The sequence below is a fragment of the Zalophus californianus genome, chromosome 4 (assembly GCF_009762305.2).
Source record: "Zalophus californianus isolate mZalCal1 chromosome 4, mZalCal1.pri.v2, whole genome shotgun sequence".
In the NCBI taxonomy this organism is placed as follows: Eukaryota; Metazoa; Chordata; class Mammalia; order Carnivora; family Otariidae; genus Zalophus; species Zalophus californianus.
In genome coordinates this window covers 31,295,324-31,318,086 of record NC_045598.1, presented here as the reverse complement: position 1 = coordinate 31,318,086, position 22,763 = coordinate 31,295,324, and the positions used below count along the sequence as shown (strand labels likewise).

At 40.5% G+C, this 22,763-nt stretch overlaps 1 protein-coding gene across 2 annotated transcripts in view; it reads right to left on the bottom strand.

The window, feature by feature from the left end:
• Nucleotides 1-587: 587 nt before the first annotated feature.
• The window catches only part of SMAP2 (small ArfGAP2), a 45,852-nt gene continuing 23,676 nt past the window's right edge, over nt 588-22,763 (bottom strand). The window contains exons 2-10 of one of the 2 annotated variants that reach the window (XM_027616812.2): nt 17,146-17,279; nt 15,776-15,861; nt 14,711-14,789; nt 11,424-11,510; nt 10,121-10,202; nt 8,989-9,098; nt 8,039-8,204; nt 7,264-7,580; nt 588-1,956 (exon numbers count right to left, since the gene is read on the bottom strand). In XM_027616812.2, the coding sequence (XP_027472613.1) occupies nt 1,831-1,956; nt 7,264-7,580; nt 8,039-8,204; nt 8,989-9,098; nt 10,121-10,202; nt 11,424-11,510; nt 14,711-14,789; nt 15,776-15,861; nt 17,146-17,279 (1,187 nt within the window). In that variant the 3' untranslated portion in view covers nt 588-1,830. The remainder of the gene's footprint in view (nt 1,957-7,263; nt 7,581-8,038; nt 8,205-8,988; nt 9,099-10,120; nt 10,203-11,423; nt 11,511-14,710; nt 14,790-15,775; nt 15,862-17,145; nt 17,280-22,763) is intronic. The other variant, XM_027616817.1, reaches the window with a different exon arrangement.

Here is a 22,763-nt window from a genome sequence, read left to right as displayed (position 1 = left end):
TTAATGCCCAACATAGGTCTGGCACATAATACTTGTTGGCATTTGAGTGCTAAGGATCCAATACTGTGCAGAACGTACCACAAGAATTGCTTCATTTGACCTTAAATATGACCATTAGCTCCATTTTACACTGAGACCTAAGGGTTCAGTAGCTTGCCCGGAAAGGAACATGGATACTGGCAGCCTGATCCAGAGCTTACTTTCTTCGCCACTGCGCTTTCTTCTCATTTACCTCTGGAAGTATTTAAAAGATGTACTCAAAGGAAAGAAGGGAGGAGGGAGGAAGGGAGGCAGGTCTCAGCTTCTCTATCTGGGGGGGAGAAAAGGACTTCAAGTTTCGATGTTCTGTGGCTCTAGCAGGAGCAGATATCCACACTTCCCTCAGCTCGCAACTCTAGACACCACTGGACAAAGGACAGGGGTCCCCCCCTCTGACTGCCTGAGCCTGGTCCCGGTCCTTGGGCATCCCCAGTATAAAATTTTTTAAAACACAGGAAGTGGGGGAACTGCTCCTGGAAAGCAGAAAACCAAGATGCAACTCACCCTCCTCCATGAGTGATACACAGTAACAGCCAAGCAAAGGGTCCTTCCCTGCAATATTTATTAAGGAATTTACACATACACAGGAGAAAGGCAACCAGGATTTGTGGTTCCCACAGGTGGAAATCTTTTAAGCAAGTTTTCTTGTTTTAATATTCAGGTAGGGTGAACAATGACTGACAGGGAAAAAACTGTCCAGGTCTCTGCCTCACACACCTGGAGAAGGTGGGGAAACAGAGCAGCCTGGGATACACAGGCATGAAAGAGTGATTGGCAGATGGGGGGGGGGGGGAGCTATGCATGAGATTGCAATTTTTTTTTTAACTATATGAAAAAGTGGCACAGTTTTTAGGCTGTTGATAAATTAAACTCCTCTCTGTGTAAACCTAAAACAAAAAACAAAAACACCCCAGAGCATATGGGGAAAGAGTGGGAGGTGAAAACACACCACACACAACACACACACACACACACACACACACGCACACTCACATTAAGCTGTGCATTCCCACTGGAGGGGCTAGTCCTCCAGCCATAGAGCCAGATCCCACTGCAGGTAGGATGGAGGCGGGGGCAGGGTGTGTGTTCTTGTGCAGGACCTTCCATAAAGTCTTTGGTGCTAATGAAGGCTAACTGAAGCCATGAGTCCTGAAGCCTCAGGTCCAGAAAGCATTTCAGGGCAAAGTAGAGTAATATTTTTGCTCATCCTCACAGGAGGGGGTTTGCCTCAGCCCAGGGCTAGGGACCAACCCGATCTAAGACTCAAGGAGTATTTAATTTGATTTCAGTACTTTCTTCCATTCCCATAAATTTTGGGAGCACAATGTCTCCTTCTTCAACCAAAAAATTTAAACATGTAGAAATAGCTTAGCAACGCATAAGAAGTACCTCTGAACCCTCCCCCACCTTTGCCTAAAAGACAACAACTCCAGACCTTTCTGAGAGGTTTTAACCTCAGGGGAAAGGTACTCAAAGGTGTGCACCTTTCTCCCACAGTTTAAGTGCCTTCTGCAACAATTCCTAAGGTGCTGGTGCCAGGAAGAGGACAGGCTGAGGCTGCAGAGGAGGTCGGGATGGCTAGGGGACACGTACACCATAGAGCAAAGAGAGGCCTGCATGTCTGAGAAGTGGCTGGGCTGGGCAGAGTGCCAAACCCCAAACGACAGATTGAGCAATTTCTAAACCAAACAGAGAGGTAGGAAAGGGGGATGGGATGGGGGAGTTGGGGAAAGAGGAAAACTGGGAGAGAGAGGGTTGATGAGAGTGGTAGCCATACAGGTGTTTTTGTTTTTACTTCCACATCTGAGGGCTGAGAGTCTGATTTGCTGCCTGTCCATTTCCGCCGCTCATCGACTGTCCATAGCTCAGCACGCCATGGGCTCCACAGAAGTTCATCCCAGCCATCTGCTGGGTCATCTGAAAGGGAGAGAGGAGACTTTTAGACCAGGCTGTGGGCATGCAGCCAGTTACTGCAAAAAGGCAGGGGAGGAGTCCTTCCATCTGCGGGGAGGGGCTGATTAGGACAAAGGGAAACTGTTATGGTACAGATCTGCCCTGAACCTTAATAGATCATTTTGAGGGCTCCAGACCACGTAAATGAAGGACTTCGCAGAAGGGAGGTGTTGACAGAGACTAATGCTCAAGGAGGGAAAGGAGTCCTGGAGCTAGTCAACATCAAAGCAGCATGAGACGTTCTTTTTCCTTTCTAGTCTCTCATCCTAAAAAGAAGGGGCCTATTGTTAACTTGCTAGCCCCAAGAGCATGCAGACGAGCCCCCAGCACTCCTGTCTTATCTCCAGCAGAGTTATTACTGTCAGTGCCACTGAAAGTGGTTGTGCACGCTCAAGCAGAGAGAAAAGGAAAAAGAAACTGGACTGTTTGGAATGAACAAAGGAAGGCAAAAAGAAAGAAAAAGAGAAAAAAGACCAATGGGTCTTCGGTGTGTGAGAGGGGAAGTTGCTGGGAGAAAAGAACCAGTGGAATAAGGTCTGAGTGGGGCTGGGGACTCCTTATGAATGAGACTGAAAGACTGGCCTCTGGCAGTGAAGAGAGGAAAACTATTTATCAAGAAAAATGCCTTAAATCTCCCAAGCCTGGGACATTTCTGTGTAAGTTCTTTTTCTTGAGGAGAAGGGCTGTTTTTCTCCCACCAATTTTTTTTTTTTAAGATTTTATTTATTTATTTGACAGAGAGAGACACAGCGAGAGAGGGAACACAAGCAGGGGGAGTGGGAGAGGGAGAAGCAGGCTTCCCGCCAAGCAGGGAGCCCGATGTGGGACTCGATCCCAGGACCCTGGGATCATGACCCGAGCCGAAGGCAGACGCTCAACCGACTGAGCCACCCAGGCATCCTGCCCACCAACTTTTTTTAAAGAAAACCTCAAGCTTATAGAAAAGTTGAAAGAACAATATAATGGAACCCATATATCCTTCCTTAAATTCACAACTGTCAACACCTTGCCCCATTTTTTCTCTGAGATCTATATATCTTGTATGGGACCTTCGTACATATGTATGTGTACATGTTTGATGCGCACTGAAAACTGCAGATGTCCTGACATTTCACCTTTTAGTAAGTCAGGAGGCATCTCAGAAGAAAGAATACTTTCCTGGACCCACAAAACAAGAAATTTAATATGAATACAATACTCTAATATAGGTTACATTTCATTTTCATATTCCTTAGTCTCCCTTTAATACAGAACAGTTCCCCCACCACTTTTTCTTTCCTGACATTGTTTTCGGAATCCAGGCCAGTTATTTTGCAGAAAATCCTTCAATTTGGATTTACCTCACATTTTCATCACACATGATTGGATCAAGTTAAACATGACGTGATATCATGTCCTCCTCAGTACAAGATACCAGGAAGCACGTGATGTTCATTTGTCCCATTGTTGGTAATTTTACATTTGAGCACCCACTACCATGGGTAGTATCCACCATGTCTTTTTTTTTTTTTTACTGTAATTAGTAAGTAATCTAAAGGGTATTTCTTTGAGAATATGTGAATATCCTATTCTTTCTACAATTACCAGTTGCCATTCTTCTGTAAAGAAGGCTTTCCCTCCCTCTTTCCCACACACATTTCAAAAAATGTATCACTATGGACTCATGGGATTCATTTCCTTTAGTGTTATAATTCATCAGTGTCATTCCTTTTGATGTTCAAATTGTCCCATAGTTGGACAGTGGGAGCCTCCAGAAGTTGGCTCATGTGTCCTTTTGACATGTTCTCACCAGTTTCATAGCACTTCATTACTTATACAAATAAATAGGAAGGACTGAAAATAGCAAATTCAAATACCAACTATGAAAGCTAGAAAAAGAAGATCAGAGTAACTCAAAAGGCAGATATAAAAGGATATAATAAAGATAAACCAGAAATTAAGGTCAAAAACAAGTAAAGAAAAAATGTAGAATAAATAAAACAAAATCCTGTGGGTTTTTTATATATGTATATGTATAATTAACAAAATAGACTACTAGTTAACCTAATAGAAAGGGCAAGGGGGAAGGAAACCACAAACATACAAAATAAGACGTGACAAGGGAGAAATAACCATTGAAACAGGAAACTAAAAAATCATGAGACAGACTGCTTGGCTTAACCTTTGATAAATGAATTTGAAACCCCTGATAAATTAGCTAATCTAGGTATTATCTCTTCTTTTTTTTTCCCAAAGATTTTTTAGCTAATCTAGGTAAACAGAGTTTTCCAAAGCTGACTTTCATAGAACAAAGAGAGAATGCTATCAAAGAATTACTACATAAAAAAGCAAAAGGCCTGCATAACTGCATGTGGGAATTCTACCCAATCTCCAAAGACCTACATAAACTATTCCAGACTACAGAGAAAGGGAAACATGAAAATAGTTTTTATACAGCAGGTGAACATTGTCATCCAAACCTGAGAAAGACCGCGTGTGCATGCATACGTGTGGGCACACACACATGCCACTCCAACTCTTTGCCCATCTTTGTGTTCAGACTTTAAATCACTTTGTTTCAGTGGATTTTTTTGTATCTAGTATAAGATTAGGCATTGCTTTGTAAGCCAATTTAAACATCTTTTTCTTTTCATAGAAGAGCTACCTGTTGATATGACTGATGTTTGGTCTTAATTCTATCATGTTACATTTTTACTGTGTTTGTTATATTTGCTGTACTTCATAGTCTATGTATTCTATTTTGTTGTAAAGTATTCCTTTGGTATTTATAAAGCTTCATTTTTTGTTCTAGTGGTTACCTTTATACTAATAATTTCTGTCTTTTGCTTCCTTTATTCTGTACTCAAGCTTCTACCATTTGGCGTGTCAGCTTATTACACCCTTTAACTTCCACCTATTTCCTATGCAATAATTTATCCTACCTCCTCCTTTTTATCTTCTCCTCTTTTTTTAATCTTCTCTTCTTACCATTGTTTGTTCTGAGTAAAACATATGTTTTTCTATCCTTGTCATTACCTTAGTTTTAGTCTTAGATTCTCAATTAAACATTTATTCACCATCAGTCCTTTTGCCAAAATGTCCCGACTCATCTCTTAGATGGATGAAGCTTATCTTCTGGTACATTCCACAGGAAAGACTTATAAGTATGATATTCTCTGATTTCTTGCATATTTAAGATTTTTTTAAACAGCCTCAATCCTTGAAGGATAGCTTGTCTGGCTGTAAAATACTTGTCTCACATGTATGTGAGTATCTTGAAAATACTACTCCCATTGCTTTTTTTTTTTTTTTTTTGCATTTAGAAGTCTAATGTCAAGCTGAGTGGTTTTTTTTCTTTAAAAAATGGCAGATCTGGGGGGATGAGAGGTAAGGAGAGGGTTGGAGCCCTGAGAATTTTTCTTGTTCCATAAAATCTAAAAGTTTACTGGGATGTATGTTAGAGTTGACCATTCTGGGTCAGCTTTTCCATACACAGTGGGATCCTTCAACATTATATTGAAGTCTTTTATTTATAGGATATTTTCTGTATTATAGATTTAAATATATTAATTCTGCTCCACTATTTAGTTTTTCTTCTTTGGAGTCTCCAATTATGTTAGGCCTTCTTTGCTTAATTTCTACATTACCTTCTCTTAGATTTATTTTCCTGCTTCCTATATTGTTTCCATTCTCTGACCTGTGTCATACCTTTCTTCAAAGCCAAATATATTTTCAGTTGAACCTATTCTCCTTTGGCTAACTTGTAATTCAGACTTTATTTCTAAGATAATTGCGTCTTTCTTCAATTTCTTTCCTGAATTCAGTAAAGTTTCATTTCATAACTTCCAGTTTTTTTGTCCATTTTGGTTCTAAGTTTTTAGATTTCTGATTCAAGCTGTTTCGTCTTCAAGTGTTAAAGGACATTTCATTCAGGTTGGTGGCTTGTGTAACAGTTTTCTTCTGTTCATGGCTGTTTTGGGAGGGAGAATTTTCATTTCTTGATACGTTTTGATTTTCATTTTCTATTTCATCTCATAGCAGTTTGTATAAATGTCACCGGCCACTTTCTATTTATTTTGTAGTGCCTTATTTTTCCGAATCAGGAATAATAGATAGGTGTGAGAGTTCCGGGAGACTTACTAGATTTCTTAGTTCAAGAGCACCCTCTTCTGTTGGTATTGTGAAATTATTTGGAAGGAGGGGAGAGGATGGTTTATCTTTTCATTTTGTGTTTCCTTTTTCCACTTCTCATTTCTTACTTTCCCTTCACTACCAGGTCCCCAAAGAGCACCTCTTCCTTCTAAGTCACCCCCATAGGGGAGGCCTGGGTGGCTCAGTCGGTTAAGCAACCAGCTTTCAGTTCTGGCTCAGGTCATGAAGGTCGTGAGATCAAGCCGAGTCAGGCTCCACGCTGGCTAGGCACGGGCCCTGCTTAAGATTCCAAGTCACCCAGGGCGCCTGGGTGGCTCAGATGGTTAAGTGTCTGCCTTCGGCTCAGGTCATGATCCCAGGGTCCTGGGATTGAGCCCCGCATCGGGCTCCCTGCTTAGCGGGGGGCCTGCTTCTCCCACTTCCTCTGCTTCTCCCCCTGCTCTCTATCTCTGTGTCTCAAATGAATAAATAAAAAAAACTTAAAAAAAAAAAAAAAGATTCCAAGTCACCCCCATTACCCTAGAAGCAATGCTTTTCCAGAGCTACCACATTTAACCCCATATATTTCAAGCACCTCATTTTCAATTCTCCACATAACTAGAGTTCTAATTGCGAAGTCTCAGACCTTTTCTCACCATGCCTCTAATCAGGGTGGGTCTTCTTTCCAGGGGGTGATTTTACCTATGTTCTGTCATCTCCAGCCCCCTGCTCCCTCTCCTCTTTCCACATAGTCTCTCCGATGCTGGCTCTGCCGGATTTGGGTGTTTACTGCCATGTAATTTGAAGTCTGCAGTATTCTGTCTACTAGATGTGGCAGTCATGGGTTATGAGTGGTTTTATTTGCATTCCTTATTTACCTATATAGGGTTTTTTAAATTTTTGTTTTGAGGAATGTGTGAAGAAATTTAGATTGAGGCAATTACCCTCATTCTACAGTAACCCAGAACTCCTCAGGAAGTCTGACATTAGGTAGACCTTCTAGGAAAAAAAAAGGGTGGGGAAGGGTGGCAAACTTAAGAATGTCTCTGCATTGTCTCATTTACGTTAGTTATAAGGGTTCAAAGGATAAGGGAGTGATGACATGAGACAGCCTTGAGGAAGGCTCAAAACTCTTGTCCCAAGGAAAATGGTGTATCTTACCTGAGTAAGGTTCCACTGCAGCTGCTGAGCTGGCTGAACCCCATACATAGTCTGCGGCATGGCTGCCATGCCTGCCATGTAGCCAGCCTGCTGGGTGGTCATCATCCCATTTGGCACACCCATCATTGAAGCCTGCATGCCACCCATATAGCCTGCAGGCATGGCCATGGGGGCAACCATCCCAGAAGCTCCTGGCTGAGCTCCCATGCCTACTGGCGGGGGCATCATGCTCCCCATTATGCTGTTAGGAGGTGTGACCCCAGGGAAGCTGGGGTAGGCTGTGGGATACGCCATCTGAGCCGGAGCCATGAACATTGCTGCCAAGAAAACAAGCAGAGAACTATTTAAGAGGAAAGTGTACCAAGTCAGTCCAAACCCACTGGCTACTCCTTTCTGGCTAAAATTTCTCAGTAGCATTTCTACTCCACTCAGAATGCTCTTTTACATAGCAGAACAGTTAGATTCTCTACAAGACTTGCAATGGCTTACCACTGGACTGCTGACCTAGCCACTTTCCTTTCAGGGTCCAGGTCCAGACCTTGAGTCAGACTTCATAGAGGTGTGACACCAGACCCCACAAAAGTATGGCTCTGAGTTACATTAATATCTACCTCCTGACACTTTGTAGCTTCACAAAGAATGTCATGTTCAGGCCTGTTTAGGGTATAATGTCCTGGGGCCCCAAAGCAACTATCCCCTATTACAACAAATAATTCCTGCACATAAGTCCTCATGTCTCTGTCTAGCGTAATGCCACCACCCCCGTGAAACCTACCTTGGGCAGGCATTTGAGGTGTCTGGGATCCATACAGTGAAAGGATGGAGTCTTTAGAGAGTTGTTTCTTGCCTGTTTCTTCTGATTTGCTCCCTGGCTCTGGAAACAGGTTCAGGTTTTCAGGAACAGAGCCGGCACTCCCTGCAGTTGGCATGGAACCTACAACCTTGGGGCAAAAGGAGCAGGGGGAGAGGGGAGAATTGGAACGGTCCTCACAGAGGTCTTGGTAAGGACCGCCCTCATTTCTCTGCTGCTTCTACATTCATGGGCAAGTGAATAGTTTCCTGACATTTCTACCACACAAATATTGAAAACACCTGATAGTTAAGCTCTGGTGCAATTCTTTATTCTACAGTTGAACAATGTGATTTGGTGAAAAACAAACAAACAAAAATCTACAAATGACGCAGCCACAGAGAACTGAGTTTAGACCCCAGTGCAGCCATTTACTAGTTGCGTAACGAGAGGCTAGTCATAACTCTTCTGAATTAATGTTTCCTCATCTATAAAATACCCATTTTGCAGGGCTGTGGTAAATATTTTCAGTTATAAAAGAAATATGCGAATGGATATACTAAATCACCTAGCGCTGTGCCTGGTTATAAGCAGGTATTCCACAAATGGTAGCCATTAACAGTTTCAAGTCTTTCACACCTCCAAATTCTCTGGCAGTAACCCTCATGCTGGGGAGCTGACCTAAAGTACCATTCTTTACAGTGTGACACACCTTCAACAGAAGCCTACTCAAAGGACCCATTTTTGGGGGGGGCAGGAGACAAAATGGAATGACAGTAATCCTAGGCTGTAACAGAGATGACAGGGTTAAGGGAAGAATCAAGAATTAAGAAAACCAAAGTCCAATTCCATCAAGGAAGTATGAATTGGTTCCATATTATCAAAATTATTCTTTTCAGAATGTCCTTTAATTCTAAGGCGCCCACATGACTCACCTTTCTGGAAACTGAAGAAGAGGGGGATGGAACAGAAGCCAAAAGGTCTAAATCCTTCTCTAGGGTATTGCTGGTCTTACTATTTGCCATGGAGCAGGACACAGGAGCATCTGGAAAGAGAGAGCAAAGCTCAACTGTAGCACTGCTCATTAAGCCCATGCCTTCCTTCTATTCTAGACACAAAGCAGACCGAGAAAACCTATATGCTCCATCAGGGACCTGGAAATCTAGGCTTCGGAAACCATTTAGCTTGGATGGGGCATCTCAAAAAAGGCCTCACCTTACCCTCCCAGGAACATGCTGGAGAAGCCTGCGGCCCAGCTATCTGGGATGGGGCACCAGAAATCCAGACCTGAAGGCTATCTCAGCCTCCTAGCAAAGGGGCTGGCTGGCTCCCTTCTGGCTATATGAGGGGTAGAGCTGTGTAGCTTTCATCTCTTTTTTTCAGAGATAAATGGAAGGTATAGAAATTATAAACCTAAATAGCCAATAACCTAAATCAGCAGAAATGCACTGAAACCAAAGTATTACAGCCATGATATCTGCGAAAGGTAAAGAATAGGTTCTATTTCTGAAAGGGGCAGAACCACTAGTTCAGGGTTTCAAAGGTTTGGAGAAAAATAACCACAAGGTTAATAGGCCATCTCAGAAACAGGATGCGCCTGAAAAATGAGAGGGATGGGGACATGGCTCCTGGGTGCTGGTTTAGTGAAACTTGCTAACATTTACTGAATGCTTAGTTTGTGCCAGGCAAGGGGCAAAGAGCTTCAGAGGAACGATCTCACTGAATCCTCCCAACAACACTTCTGAAGTAGAGATGGTTATCATCCTTATGACACAGATTAGGAAAGCAATGTTCAGAGGTTAAGTAAACTAACCAGGGTCACAAAGATAGTAAGTGGCAGAGATGGGACTCTAACTCCAAACCACTACGCTATACTGTTGCTCTGAAAAGTGTAAACACTTCTTAGAATGACTGCTCAGATGTAAAACAACAGAAAAAAACATGAGAGAACAATCTTAACGATGAAAACACAAACTGAAGAATCCCATCACTACCTAGCTTCCCAGGGTGACAGAGAATTCATCATAATGTGTAAGATTATGGGAGTGGGAAAAGTCTGACTCTTACCAAGGCCCAACAAATCCATGACAGGGGCTGAGGATTTCGGGGAGCTTTTCCGAGGTAGCTGTGGATCTTCTTTTTTCTGTGGCTAAGGTGAAAATATGTTAAAGAAAGAAATAAACAGGTGTTTTTGAACGCTTTTTTCCCTTCATCACTGTAAAGCCACAGGTGTTCTTGTGGTATTCCTCAGAGTTCCAAAGAAAGAAAACTCAGGAAGTGTCAGGCGAAAGAATCACGTCAGGAAGCACAAGTGCATAAACCAAACCTAAAGTGAAAAAGATATCATCTGTGCTTGTTTGGCTTTCTGAAACCAAGACAACCACAGAGCAGGAGGGCCAACAAAAATAGCAGGTTTTGATCCCAGGAAAAGCCAAGAATAAAGATAGGTGTTTTGTGGTGTAAGAGCCAAGAGCCAACAAATCTCCCAGTGATTAGAAAAACTTTAATACCAAAAGGGAGATCAGTTTAAAGACTACCTAATTCACTCTGCCCGTATCATTAATGACTGTGTTCTGCAGACAGTACGATTCAGAATGATAGTCAAAGACTCTTCCTTAAGCAAATAGTAAAAAGTCCTCTCTCCCAAGATTCCAAGCTCTTATATTAGAGTATCCACTACTACAGCCACAACGTCCTGTGAAAAAAGAAAGGTGTCTACTTCAAGATGACAAAGCAAGAATACAAGAAGGATTAAAACGGATCAGTATGGCCCCACTTCTGGACTGTACTTTTTTTTTTTAAAGCCTTTATTTATTTATTCATGAGAGACAGAGAGAGAAAGAGAGAGAGAGAGAGAGGCAGAGGGAGAAGCAGGCTCCCAAGGAGCAGGGAGCCCGACGCGGGACTCGATCCCAGGACCCTGGGATCATGACCTGAGCCGAAGGCAGACGCTTAACCATCTGAGCCACCCAGGCGCCCTCTGGACTGTTCTTAACTGCAAAAGGAAAATGAGGTAGAGAGCATCTAATGAGAGAGGATGCATGTAGCATCTGCTTCAGGAGGTATCACACAGTCACGGCATTCTGGCATGGAAAGTGCCTCTTGCTCAGATAGGACAGATGCAGTTCCCAAACCCCCAACTGGCCCCAAAGAGAAGCGTCACAGAGCAGATCAGGCAACAGCAAGGCAATGCGAAAGCATCAGAAATGGCAGCCGGCAATCTAATCTAAATGTGGAACCCTTTGGCCCCAGGTAAAATGGTGCAATATGCTACCGACCCCACCCCACCACCAGAAAGCCTCCTTCCCCTCCCCTCCACATATAAACACATCCGAGGCCATCCACCTAGTGCAAAAACTTTCCCACTTACCATTTTAACTTTCTCAAAAACAACAGGTTCCATTTTTTTCTCTGGAGCTGGTTCACTTCCTCTTTTCCACTTGTCATCTTTTTCTTTCTATATAATGATTTAACAAAACAAGACAAAGAACACAGGCCCCATGGTGACTAACAGTTTGACAAATTTTAATTCCAAATGTGCAAAAAGGACACAAAAAGTTCCTACTGAATCTGATGCAGGAGTCTGCCAAACTTAGGGGTTTCTTTGTACGGGGCATGAGAGCTGGTCTCTTCCACATTAGCCTCAATACTGTAACAGGCAACTTTCACATCTCATTAAGTACCCCTTGTTCTGTCTAACTCATCTATGACTCCTGAAATTGAGTCCAGGCTACCTACAGAAGTTATAAACGTTTCACCAGTTGGCTGCCCCTTTGGGACCCAAATTTAACTTGCTCATCCTTTGAGGGGTCCCCCCCTCACTTGGTACACCAGTAAATAAATTCGTGTTCACCTTACTTGACATACATCCTTTGTGATTTTAAATTCAATCATAAGTCCTCTCAATCTTCATTTCCTTTTTTTTAAAATCAGAAAATAAACTGTAATTTCAAGCTTAAAGATTAGGAAAACAAAAAATTAAGGAAATAGGGGAAAAAAAAGAGTAAAAGGATCAAAGTATCCCTTTTAGGGTGTCCTAAATGAGTTGCCTGAATAAAATAAGAAAGCACATCAAAAATAAAAGGTTAGAAAGTCTCAGTTTTTGTTACTTCCAGAGGCAGTTTCATAATACTTTCATAGATTATAATATTATTGGTCTCATTTTTAACATCAAATGAACATCTAAACGCAAAACAGAACCACAGAGTAAACTTAAGAACACGGACATATAAAAGGAAGTACATTCAAAAAAATATTCAGCCTTGCCAATGATCAAAAAGTGAGATTTAGGGTGCCTGGGTGGCTCAGTTGGTTAAGCGACTGCCTTCGGCTCAGGTCATGATCCTGGAGTCCCGGGATCGAGTCCCACATCGGGCTCCCTGCTCAGTGGGGAGTCTGCTTCTCCCTCTGACCCTCTTCCCTCTCGTGCTGTCTCTCATTCTCTCTCTCTCAAATAAATAAATAAATAAAAAGTGAGATTTAAAATACTTTTTTGAGGGGAGAAAATAATACCTGATGTTGATAGGGATGGAGTAAAACTAGCTCTCTTCTACAATGCTGAGAAGACAGCATAAAACAGTACAACTTCTGGGAAGTATACTGGCAAAAGTAGGAAAAGACAAACACTGAACCGCTCTAACCTAGATAATACTGTATCTTGTAATGTATCTTAAGAAAATAATCCAAAATATGGAAATATAACCTTATGCACCAAGAAGTTCATCCCAGAATTATTTATGAAGAAAAATTTAAACATCCTTTCTTGTCTTCTATATTGTCTCCTCCGCAGAAGGAGAATGGTAAAATATACTGTGATCTAGTAACTCACTGAAGGGTGCAACAATGAGAAGTTATGAACATTATATAAGTAACATAAAAATACATGACATGCTAAACTGATTGAAAATAGTAGACAATCTATATTATAATTGTGCCTCCTAAAAGTAACTACAAAAAAGAGGTTACACACCAAGGTGATCATCACTGGTAAAGATGATAAAGGTAGGCATGGATTTTCCACTTTAATTTTCATATCTGTAATATGATATTATAATCACAAAGAACACATGTGACTATGTTTCATACATGATGTAATGCTTTAATACAGAACACTTTATTTCTTGAAGTAAAAAATGCTTTATCTGCCCATTTAAAAATAATACTCTAACAGAGCAACTTTTTTTCAATTTGATATTAACTGTCTTCACTTAGCAAATATTAATTCTTGGCATATAAATCTTCACAAGAATATTTTTAAAAATTAAGTACATCAAATAAAAATTCTTGGAATAGCTTTTTGGTAAACAGGAGGTCTTTCTTTCCTAAGTGAAAACATTCAGTGAGTAACACAGGCTGTTTACATGGGTACAGTACACCAGCAACATAATTCTGAATGAATAGTATCTTCATATGGCAACTCTTCCCTCCTCCCCCATCTTCTGGATTATCTCAGATACTCTTTTCTGACCTCATCTGATTTCACATCTTTTGGTACAATGAACAGAGCTAAGCAGACAGACTACAATTTTCTATAAATCAAAGGAAATCTGTGTGCTTTGGTTCCAAACTTTTTTTGATGATGCCATCCAAGTTGTGGCTGTACACTGGGTTGATTCTTTCGTGGAACAGTTATGACAAATTCCAGGTCCCTTTTCTGGATGACTATGAAGTAAGAGTCCTTCACACTAAGTTGAGAAGGAATTATCTTTACCTAACTAAATGTAGTACCTTGCACTTACTTGCCTACATTGAAACTCACCTACTAGTTGATGCCCCTTTTCACACAAGCCCAAAAGATCAATCTGGAGCAGATTCCAATTAGTTTGACTTTAAATCACCTGGAAGGACTTAGAGCCCTGTATATCCTCCGTTAAAATACAAAACTAGATAGATGATAGAGAGATAAGACTCACGCTAGAGCTGGAGAATCCCATACTCTCTATACTTCTGTAGCTAAAGAAATAGTCAATTATTCCTAAGCAAGTTTACTATAGAATTTATCAAAGGCTTTTTTAGGTTGTCATACTGGTTCCTCTTTAGTTGTCATTAGTCAGGTGCCTTTTTTTCTTCCGGAAACCTTTTGTGTTTCCTCCTGTGTGTTATACTTGTCCTAGTTACACTGTATTTCAGATTCTAACGACATGCCTAGGATGGAAGAAAGCAAGCTTGGTAACTGGTAGTCTCTTTCTAAAACCCTTCTCAGGAACAGGGTCCCACTATGTCCATCGACACACTGGAAATACACACAGGCCAAACTGAAGAAAACTTTGGTGATTTAATTAATTTTGTTGACTTCATTTACAGAAAAAAATACATATATACACAGACATTTATACACATAGATACATACACATATTACTGCTTGATCCAGTATGCCCAACATGTCCATTTGAAGAAATAATTTGGAACTGGGAATCATTTACACCTAAATACAGATCAAGGCAAAGAACTCACTCATGGTTTGCCCTGTCTGTCTCTGACACAAAAGTCTGCTCCATTATATCTCATGGCCTTGATTCAATAACTGGCTTTATTCTGCTTTTTTTTTTTTTTTTAATGATTTTGGAGTATTTCAGTAGCTCTTCTCAAATTCTTCCCTGGCCTGATTTATAAGCAAATTACTCATTTTGAACAAAGCTTGAAAGATTTATAACCAACCCTAAAGGCATTGATGTCCAAACTTCGGTCCATGTATTTCTTCTTCTCATATTTATCTCGAATAAATCCCTCGACAGCTCTGCAAAAAGCTTATTAAGGATAAATCAAACAAATCTTTCCCACACTATGACTCTAAAAGGTCAATCTGTATTCAACGGAATGTTGTTCTCCTCTCTCCCTCCTGCCTGGTTTCTCCATATGGCTCCTATTTCTTCACATGCAGTTTCCCTGACCAAAACCTTAAAATGCTCCCTTCACAGTTACTGCAGGGAATCACCATTTCCTATGATTTTCCTTCAGGATAATGATAGCAGCAAATGGGATTAATCTTCATATTGACATCAGAGGAACCCGTGGCTCTTCTAGAATACAGGTAAAGCAGTCAATGATCTATTTTAAAGCCCTTGGGTCAAAGGCCTTAAACAAAGGCACCTGAGTGCCCCTTAAAACTATAAGCCCTAGAGCCCCACTACCAGATTCTGATCAGTGTCTCTTCTGCAGGGCCCCAAATCTGCATTTTAACAGGTTCCACCAGTACCCAACAAAAAGCAAACTCTAACAAGACAGTCTACAAACCACATTTTAAGAAGCACTGCCTTTAGGGGATTTGGTTTTGTGAGCAGGGTACTATCCCCTGTTGAGGGGATGGGGGAAGAAAGTTATTGATTAACTGGTCAGTAACAGTTCATTCTTTCACATAGGACATAGAAAAGGCATTAAAAACGAATGGTAGTTTTGCTGATTCAATACAGCAATCTATTCTTTTTAGCACACAATAGCTTCAAAGATCGAAAAACTATCAGACATGTCACTTTATGGGAGAACTCACAGTGAACCACTGCAGTCTTAATTCCTGAATGAGTCTTCCCCATGTGACAGCACCATTCCGATATTAGAAAGTATAAATATGCTTTTTGTATGTGTTGGTGGCAGAAGAGAGAAAAGCAAGACTTTGACTAAACCACATAGAGATGGCCTGGTCAGATCAAGGGGCTTGAGTCTTGTGTGACTCTCCCAAAACACCAAAATACCAGTCAGCCTTCTAAGTTGCTCCAGAAAAGATACGGGTCTATTTGAGGTCGCCGAAAAGTCTCAGGAAGATAGGCTTCATAAAGTCGGTTTGCCTTTCCATTCCCCATCTCTTGCATGCACTGCAATCAAAGAGATGTGGAAACATGGAATTTCAGATGAGGAAAGACTTGAAAAACTTCTCGCCCGACTGCAGCATTTTACAATTGAAGAACCAATCTGACAGTGGCAGAACCAAGATCTACGTGCATACTCTGATTTCTGGTCCACAATTCTCTCTACTCTATTGGCAATCATTTGCCTCCATGGTTGTCCTTCCCACCCCCCACCCCCTAGTGCTTTTTATTGAAAAATTTGTCTGACAAGATACATTTAATTCAGTAATAACTCAAGACCCCATTTGAAAGCCCAAGACACTTAACTACCAATTAAAATGTCCACTTGATAGGCAATAATCAGTACCTAATCAGGCGGGCAATAATTGAGCAATAACTATAATTTTGAGTTTATACTATTAATTAATCTATTCAGCTTTATTACAAAGAAGTGTGTTTCCCATTAGACCTTTGAAAAAGATTCCTTAACGCTTGTGAGGGACAAATCTCAGAATTTTTTAAAACTTCAAATTTCCAAATACCTCCACGGCATGTAATTTCCTTCATAAGATACAGTAAAGTGTAACTGAAAAATACAACTAATCTTTTAGACTTTTAGTGAATCTATAAAAGCAGTCTAAAGTAATTTCTAAAGCCCTTTTCTGGTTAAGAAAACCTCTTATTTCTATCACCAACTTTAGCAACTGTTTTCTTTGGATCCTTTCTTCCCACCCCCAAAACCCCCCCAAAAAAGAAAAAAAGTTTTAATTACTTTTAAAAGTTTTGATGTGGGAAGAGAATAGAAAAGAATGAAGCCATATAGAGGTGCAGATCTTAAGCCAGCTAGACTCGCTAACTTAAGTGTCTTACTCCCAGCCCACCAACCTAACAGCAAGCAAGATTCACACACATATTTTAGCGATAAAATATTATTTCTATAAGTTGGAGGATGTGTGTGTGTGTGCACGCGCGCACGTGACTATATAAAACTACAAATGTTAGATCTGCACATGCCAGGGGCCTTAGAAAATAATCCAAAGATTCCCCCTTTATACCCTGGGGGTATATCCATGGGGTCCTAGACCATCGACTTTGGGTTTTGAAGGAGGTAAAATATGGGTAGGGTAACTTATATCTTAAATAGAAAGAGTAAAAATTTCTCTATTAAGGTATAAGAATCTGACATAAGTGTTTCACAACTAAATTTTTCTTTATCTTCACCTTTGTGCCCAGTATGACTGAAATTCATATGGAACTACTCTTACATGGAAATACGGGACCAGCTGACTCACTGTTGGGCCATGTAAGTACCTGAATCTGTTCTTGAGTCCACTGGTCGAGGTTAACTGATTTTACCCTGGATATGTGCACCCCCAGATTCCTGTGGATTCCAGCACATCGAATGCAGATGAATACACCAATGTTCCAGGAGGCCCATCGTGGCCCTGTGAAGGTGAGGAACAGGGCAGTAAAATACAAATTAAAACAACATTCAAGGCCCAAGCTGGAATACTTAGATCATCAGACAACATTTCTGCTAGAACATAAATGAGAGAAATGTTACCACATTCACCCTTTTTATAGGTTTTGTTCACTCCTCCATGATCAGCGCTTTTTTTTTTTAAGTTTAGCTTAAATTTAAAGGTATAGTACTGTGGTTTTTTTTAGTATATTCACACAGTTGTGCAACCATTACCACTATTTAATTCCAAAACATTTTCATCCCCCCAAAAAGAAATTGCAAACCCATTAAAAGGCACTCCCCATTTCCTCTCAATTCCTCCCCACCAGGCCCCTGGCAACCACAAATCTCTCTGTCTCTATAGATTTGCCAATTCTCAATATTTCATGTAAGTGGAATTATACAGTATGTGGGCATGTGCGTATGGAGGAGCTTTTTACAGTGTCCGATAATGCGACTGCTAAAATGCAGATGTTATAATACTGTTAACTTATACAAAAAATAATTCCAGGAGAATAGTGCAAGGTCATGTCACATTCTATTTAGTATCTTGCATGAATAGCCTTCTCAAGAAACTTTTCAATGATTGTGGAGCCTGGATTCAGTTTTCCTACTAGGAAAAAACATACAGACATGCCATGCCAGCCCAAGTCTCAGCCTGAAATTTAAAACTTTATTTATCTTCCCCTCCCCACCAGGCCTATAAAATATGCATCCTGATTAACTTAATAGGATCCTCTCCCCTTGAGCCGCTGTCCCTAGTTTACCCAACTACAGAATTACCTCAATTCAAGACTGTCAAATAACAAAGATGCTTATTGCAATAAAAAAGAAATCTCAGGTATACATTTTAATATAAAACTGTTACATAATCTCCCATCCCTTGCCACCTTTGTTTATTCTAATAATCACTCCAGAAAATCATCAAACTCCTCTTCATAGTTTTTATACAGGAAAAAAACAACTTGCTTTTATATGCTACCTGCCAAAAAATTACTGAAAAATCACTAGTATTTCCTTCTCCATCATTCCACTAGGCAGAAATTTACCACATAAAATAAGCATGATATCAAAGTTAGAGATTGCAATAGAGTGAAAAGACACCAAATGATTTTTTACAGAGATAAACAGGATCTGTTGGAAGAGCCAAGGGTACCAGACTTCAATTCTGCCAGACACAATTACTTGGTTGGTCTGCAGGTTTTGACAGCCATTTTAATGAACAATGCTAGAATCATATGGCAGAAAATTATTCTTAGAAATCTGAATTCACATTATTAATAAGAATGTAATTTCCTTAATATCATTCAGATATTATGGCAAATACTGTAAATACAGAAAGCTCAAATCCTCCCTATAACCACCAGGGGGTGTACTCTGCCTGAAATTTTATCCCAATATCTTCTGATTGCTACTATCTTTTTTTTTACTATGTTAATCACCATACATTACATCACTAGTTTTTGATGTAGTGTTCCATGATTCATTGTTTGTGCATAACACCCAGTGCTCCATGCAGAATATGCCCTCCTTAATACCCACCACCCCACCCCCTCCCCTCTAGAACCCTCAGTTTGTTTTTCAGAGTCCATAGTCTCTCATGGTTCGTCTCCCCCTCCGATTTCCCCCTCTTCATTCTTCCCCTCCTGCTATCTTCTTCTTTTTTTTTTTTTAACATATAATGTATTATTTGTTTCAGAGGTACAGGTCTGTGATTCAACAGTCTTATGCAACTCACAGCGCTCACCATAGCACATAACCCTCCCCAATGTCCATCACCCAGCCACCCCATCCCCCCACCCCCACCACTCCAGCAACCCTCAGTTTGTTTCCTGAGATTAAGAATTCCTCATATCAGTGAGGTCATATGATACATGTCTTTCTCTGATTGACTTATTTCACTCCTGATTGCTACTATCTTGATAGGCTCAGATTTATCTTCTAAAAAAAACCTTCAGTCCCTTGAAATCCCTAAGTGGATGTGCATAGCAGGTCTGCCATACACTTGATAACACGCAAATGATGAACACACATCTTTCACTGGTGGGAAACTATATAAAAACAAAATGAAAGGCCTCCACAGATATGAATGAGGTTTCTTAGGGTGTTGTGTGTCTACGTCGCGCTACAGTTTTCATAAAGGAATACAGGTAAGATTTAAGTTATATGGGATTAAAAAATGGGACCAAAAGCTAATATTTCATATTTCTTTACCATTTTCTCTTTGCTCTAGATTCTAGAACACATAACGAGATAGTTAAAATATATTTGTTTGCTAACACAATCAGAAGCCACAAGACTAACTAAAAGTTAGCTATGGAATGTTACGCTATTTGCTTCCAGGCCCTAAGTCCACAGAAGGTGATTCCCAATCATCTAAGCCACTGTCACAGCTGTGGAATTTCTCCAGCTCCCATTACAGAGGATGTAAAGTCCCTTTGCCTCTGAGGAATACAAGACCAAGACCTCATACTCTGGAGCCACTAACAAGGCCTCAGTACAAAATGCAGGCAATAATATTTTCATGAAAAGTCAGAGAGCCTCCTCTGCTCCCCTCCCACATCTGTCCACAATCTTTTCCCAGTGAAATAGTGATAGTTCTAGCTCAGACACTCAGCCTCCTTTAGTTTTAAGCCACTAGATTGATTAGTCAATAACTACATGCTCGCTCCATAAAAGATTATGAAACTGGGTAAGAGGAAAATACAAAAGACAAAAGTTACTTTATATGGCTGAAAATGTGGAAAACGGTGTTATTAAAAGTACAGTTTTTGCAGCCAGAAAAAGCTTAGGTTTGAATGTTAGCTCCATTAATAATTAGCTGTGTGACCTTCAGAGATACTTAAACTTGCTAATAAGCCTCAGTTTCATCATCTATAAAATGTGTACCTCACAGAATACAGAGGGATAACAATAGAAGAGAGCTACATGTAATAACATGGTATAAAATGAGATTTCCAGAACCCACTTCCCATTCATCATCTTCCCTGTAAAGGCTAGTTAACTCATTAATATGCATATACCAACACTCTATGCAACACCACAGAATGCTTCTTTTTAGACAGGAATAGGAGTTCCAGTCTTAAAATGTTAGAACCAAAATTGACTGACTGAACATCTGAAAGAAAAAATTTGCCCTGGATCCAATTTCAAATCTTCTAAGAAACATGAAATTTTATAAGCAAATTCCTTTATCTCCCTGAAAATATTCCTTGAAAATATACTATTTAACCCCCACCTATTCCCCTTCTCTGCCATACTCCCCCACCCTGCCTTTGTGCCCACACATATATTCACGACACATACAAAGGCCCCAAACTGTCAACCTGACATACTTGGATTCCACAGTACCTGGGATTGCTGCAGCAAGGCCAGTCTACTTAAATCTGGTAAACTTGCAAAGATAAAAACAATTGTTCAATACACATTGGTCATGGCAACGAAGGAGGAAATACAAAAGATACCCCTTCAAAGCTGAAAATGGAGACTCTGAGGGCAATATTCTTAACTATTTTGAAAGCAAACAGGATAGAGAAGCGATATAAACTGGTAGTAATTAGCATAACACAAGAACAAGGTCAGGGCTAAGTGAACATATTCCACAGGCACTAAGAGCGGGTTCCAGAAGCATTAAGTAATGTTAAAACTAACACACAACCACTCTGCAGTAAGCAATCAGTGAAAAATTTTAAAGTATATGGATTTGGTTGATCTGTCAAGAATTTGACTGTGATAAGTACCAGCCCAGGATCAGGGAAATCTGGGCTTACACTGAGTAGTTGCATATGTTCTGACAAGTCTCTCTAGGGCTTATGTTTCCATTTGTAAAATGGAAAGCATGTAAGTAAATCCTATTTACATTCAACTACTGGACAGCTTCTACATACTAACTATTGCTGTCCCGCTGTAAATTTCCTTTGCTGCTCTAACTTCCCCCACCAGCAGACTGCTAGCCTTAGAGGATTCTGGGCTTGAGAAGTCAGTAGAAAGAAGAAAACTACAATTACAGACAGCTTGAAGCTACTATTATAATAATTACGGCTTGTTGATCTCTAACCTATGGAGTTCCAAACAAATAAGTATTGAGCAAAAGAAAAACACACTGATACATCGATGGCTACACATACTGAGACTGGCCAGCATCCTGGAGCAGTTGAAAAGATCTTCGACAGGAAGGGTCAAGGAAGAAAAAGATCCCTTCCATCTCATATCCAAGCCCTGCTGAATCTACCCTGGAAACTCCCCAAATCTATCAATCTCTACTTAAACCTATCTCACCTATAAACATTCATTCTTTGAACATTATTTACTGAGTACCTACTATGTGTCAAACACTCGGCCTGCTTAGGTACTAGGGATACAAAGGCAGAGACAGTACAAATGAGATCCCCTGATTCAAAGAGCTCACAGACTAACTGGTCTCTAGCCTCCTACCAGAATAATTTTTCTAAAACTCAAATCTGTACACATCAGAACCCTGAATATAAACCTTACACAGGTCTCATACAGAGATGAGAAAATGTGAACTCGTGCGAATTTTCTGAATGGCATATTCCAAACTAAGCTCTCAATCTCTTGCCACAGAACCTGCTCTTCCTCCATCCTTCTTAGGATCTTAGTCAATTACACCTCCACCCATTCAACTGCATCAGTCAGAAATGTATATGCCTTTCTCTCTCAACCCTCCATATCTACACCATCACCAAGACCGAAATCTCTCTCAGTTGTTTCCCTTCTCTCCATCGGCAACCCTATTTCTCTAATACAAAGTCTCCAGATCTCCTGGACTAGTGCAATAGCCTTCTGATGTCTCTCCACTTTTACTTTTATGTTCTCTTCCCCTCTAGCCCCAAACCAAAACCATTCTCCACAAAACAGCCAGCTTGAACTCTTAGAGAAGCACAAGCAACCTTGTCATTCAGCTGTGTAAAACCTTTCCATGAAAGGCTTCCTACTATCACTGTTGGATTAAAGAACAAAATGCTTAACATGGTCTCCACTTCCCCAGCCTCCCAATTACAATACCAGTCTTCTTTCATTTCCTCAAAGCACCAACATGTTCCTACTTAGGGCTTTTGGCCTTTGTACACACGGACCCCACTGCCTAAAAAGCTCTTTCCCCAACCACCATCTGCCACTTGTAGCCTGGTCAACTCCTATATATATCAAAGGTCTCAGCTGTAAAGTTTCTTCCTCAAAGGAATCTTTCCTTGGGCCCCCAATCTAAACCAGTGATACTCTCTCTTCCGTCTTTTCTTCTGGTTTTTGCATTTTACTATAGAAAATTTCAAATGCACAAAAGCAGAGTATAATTAACCATCACCTTCTGCAATTATCAATCTCTGGTCAATGGTTTTTCAGCCATACTCCCACATACTTTCCTGTATGGAAAAGGCTGTATGAGCATCTCTCAGGGATTGCAGAGACACGATCCCTGCACAGTGGATGGGCAAACCACGAGCCCCAA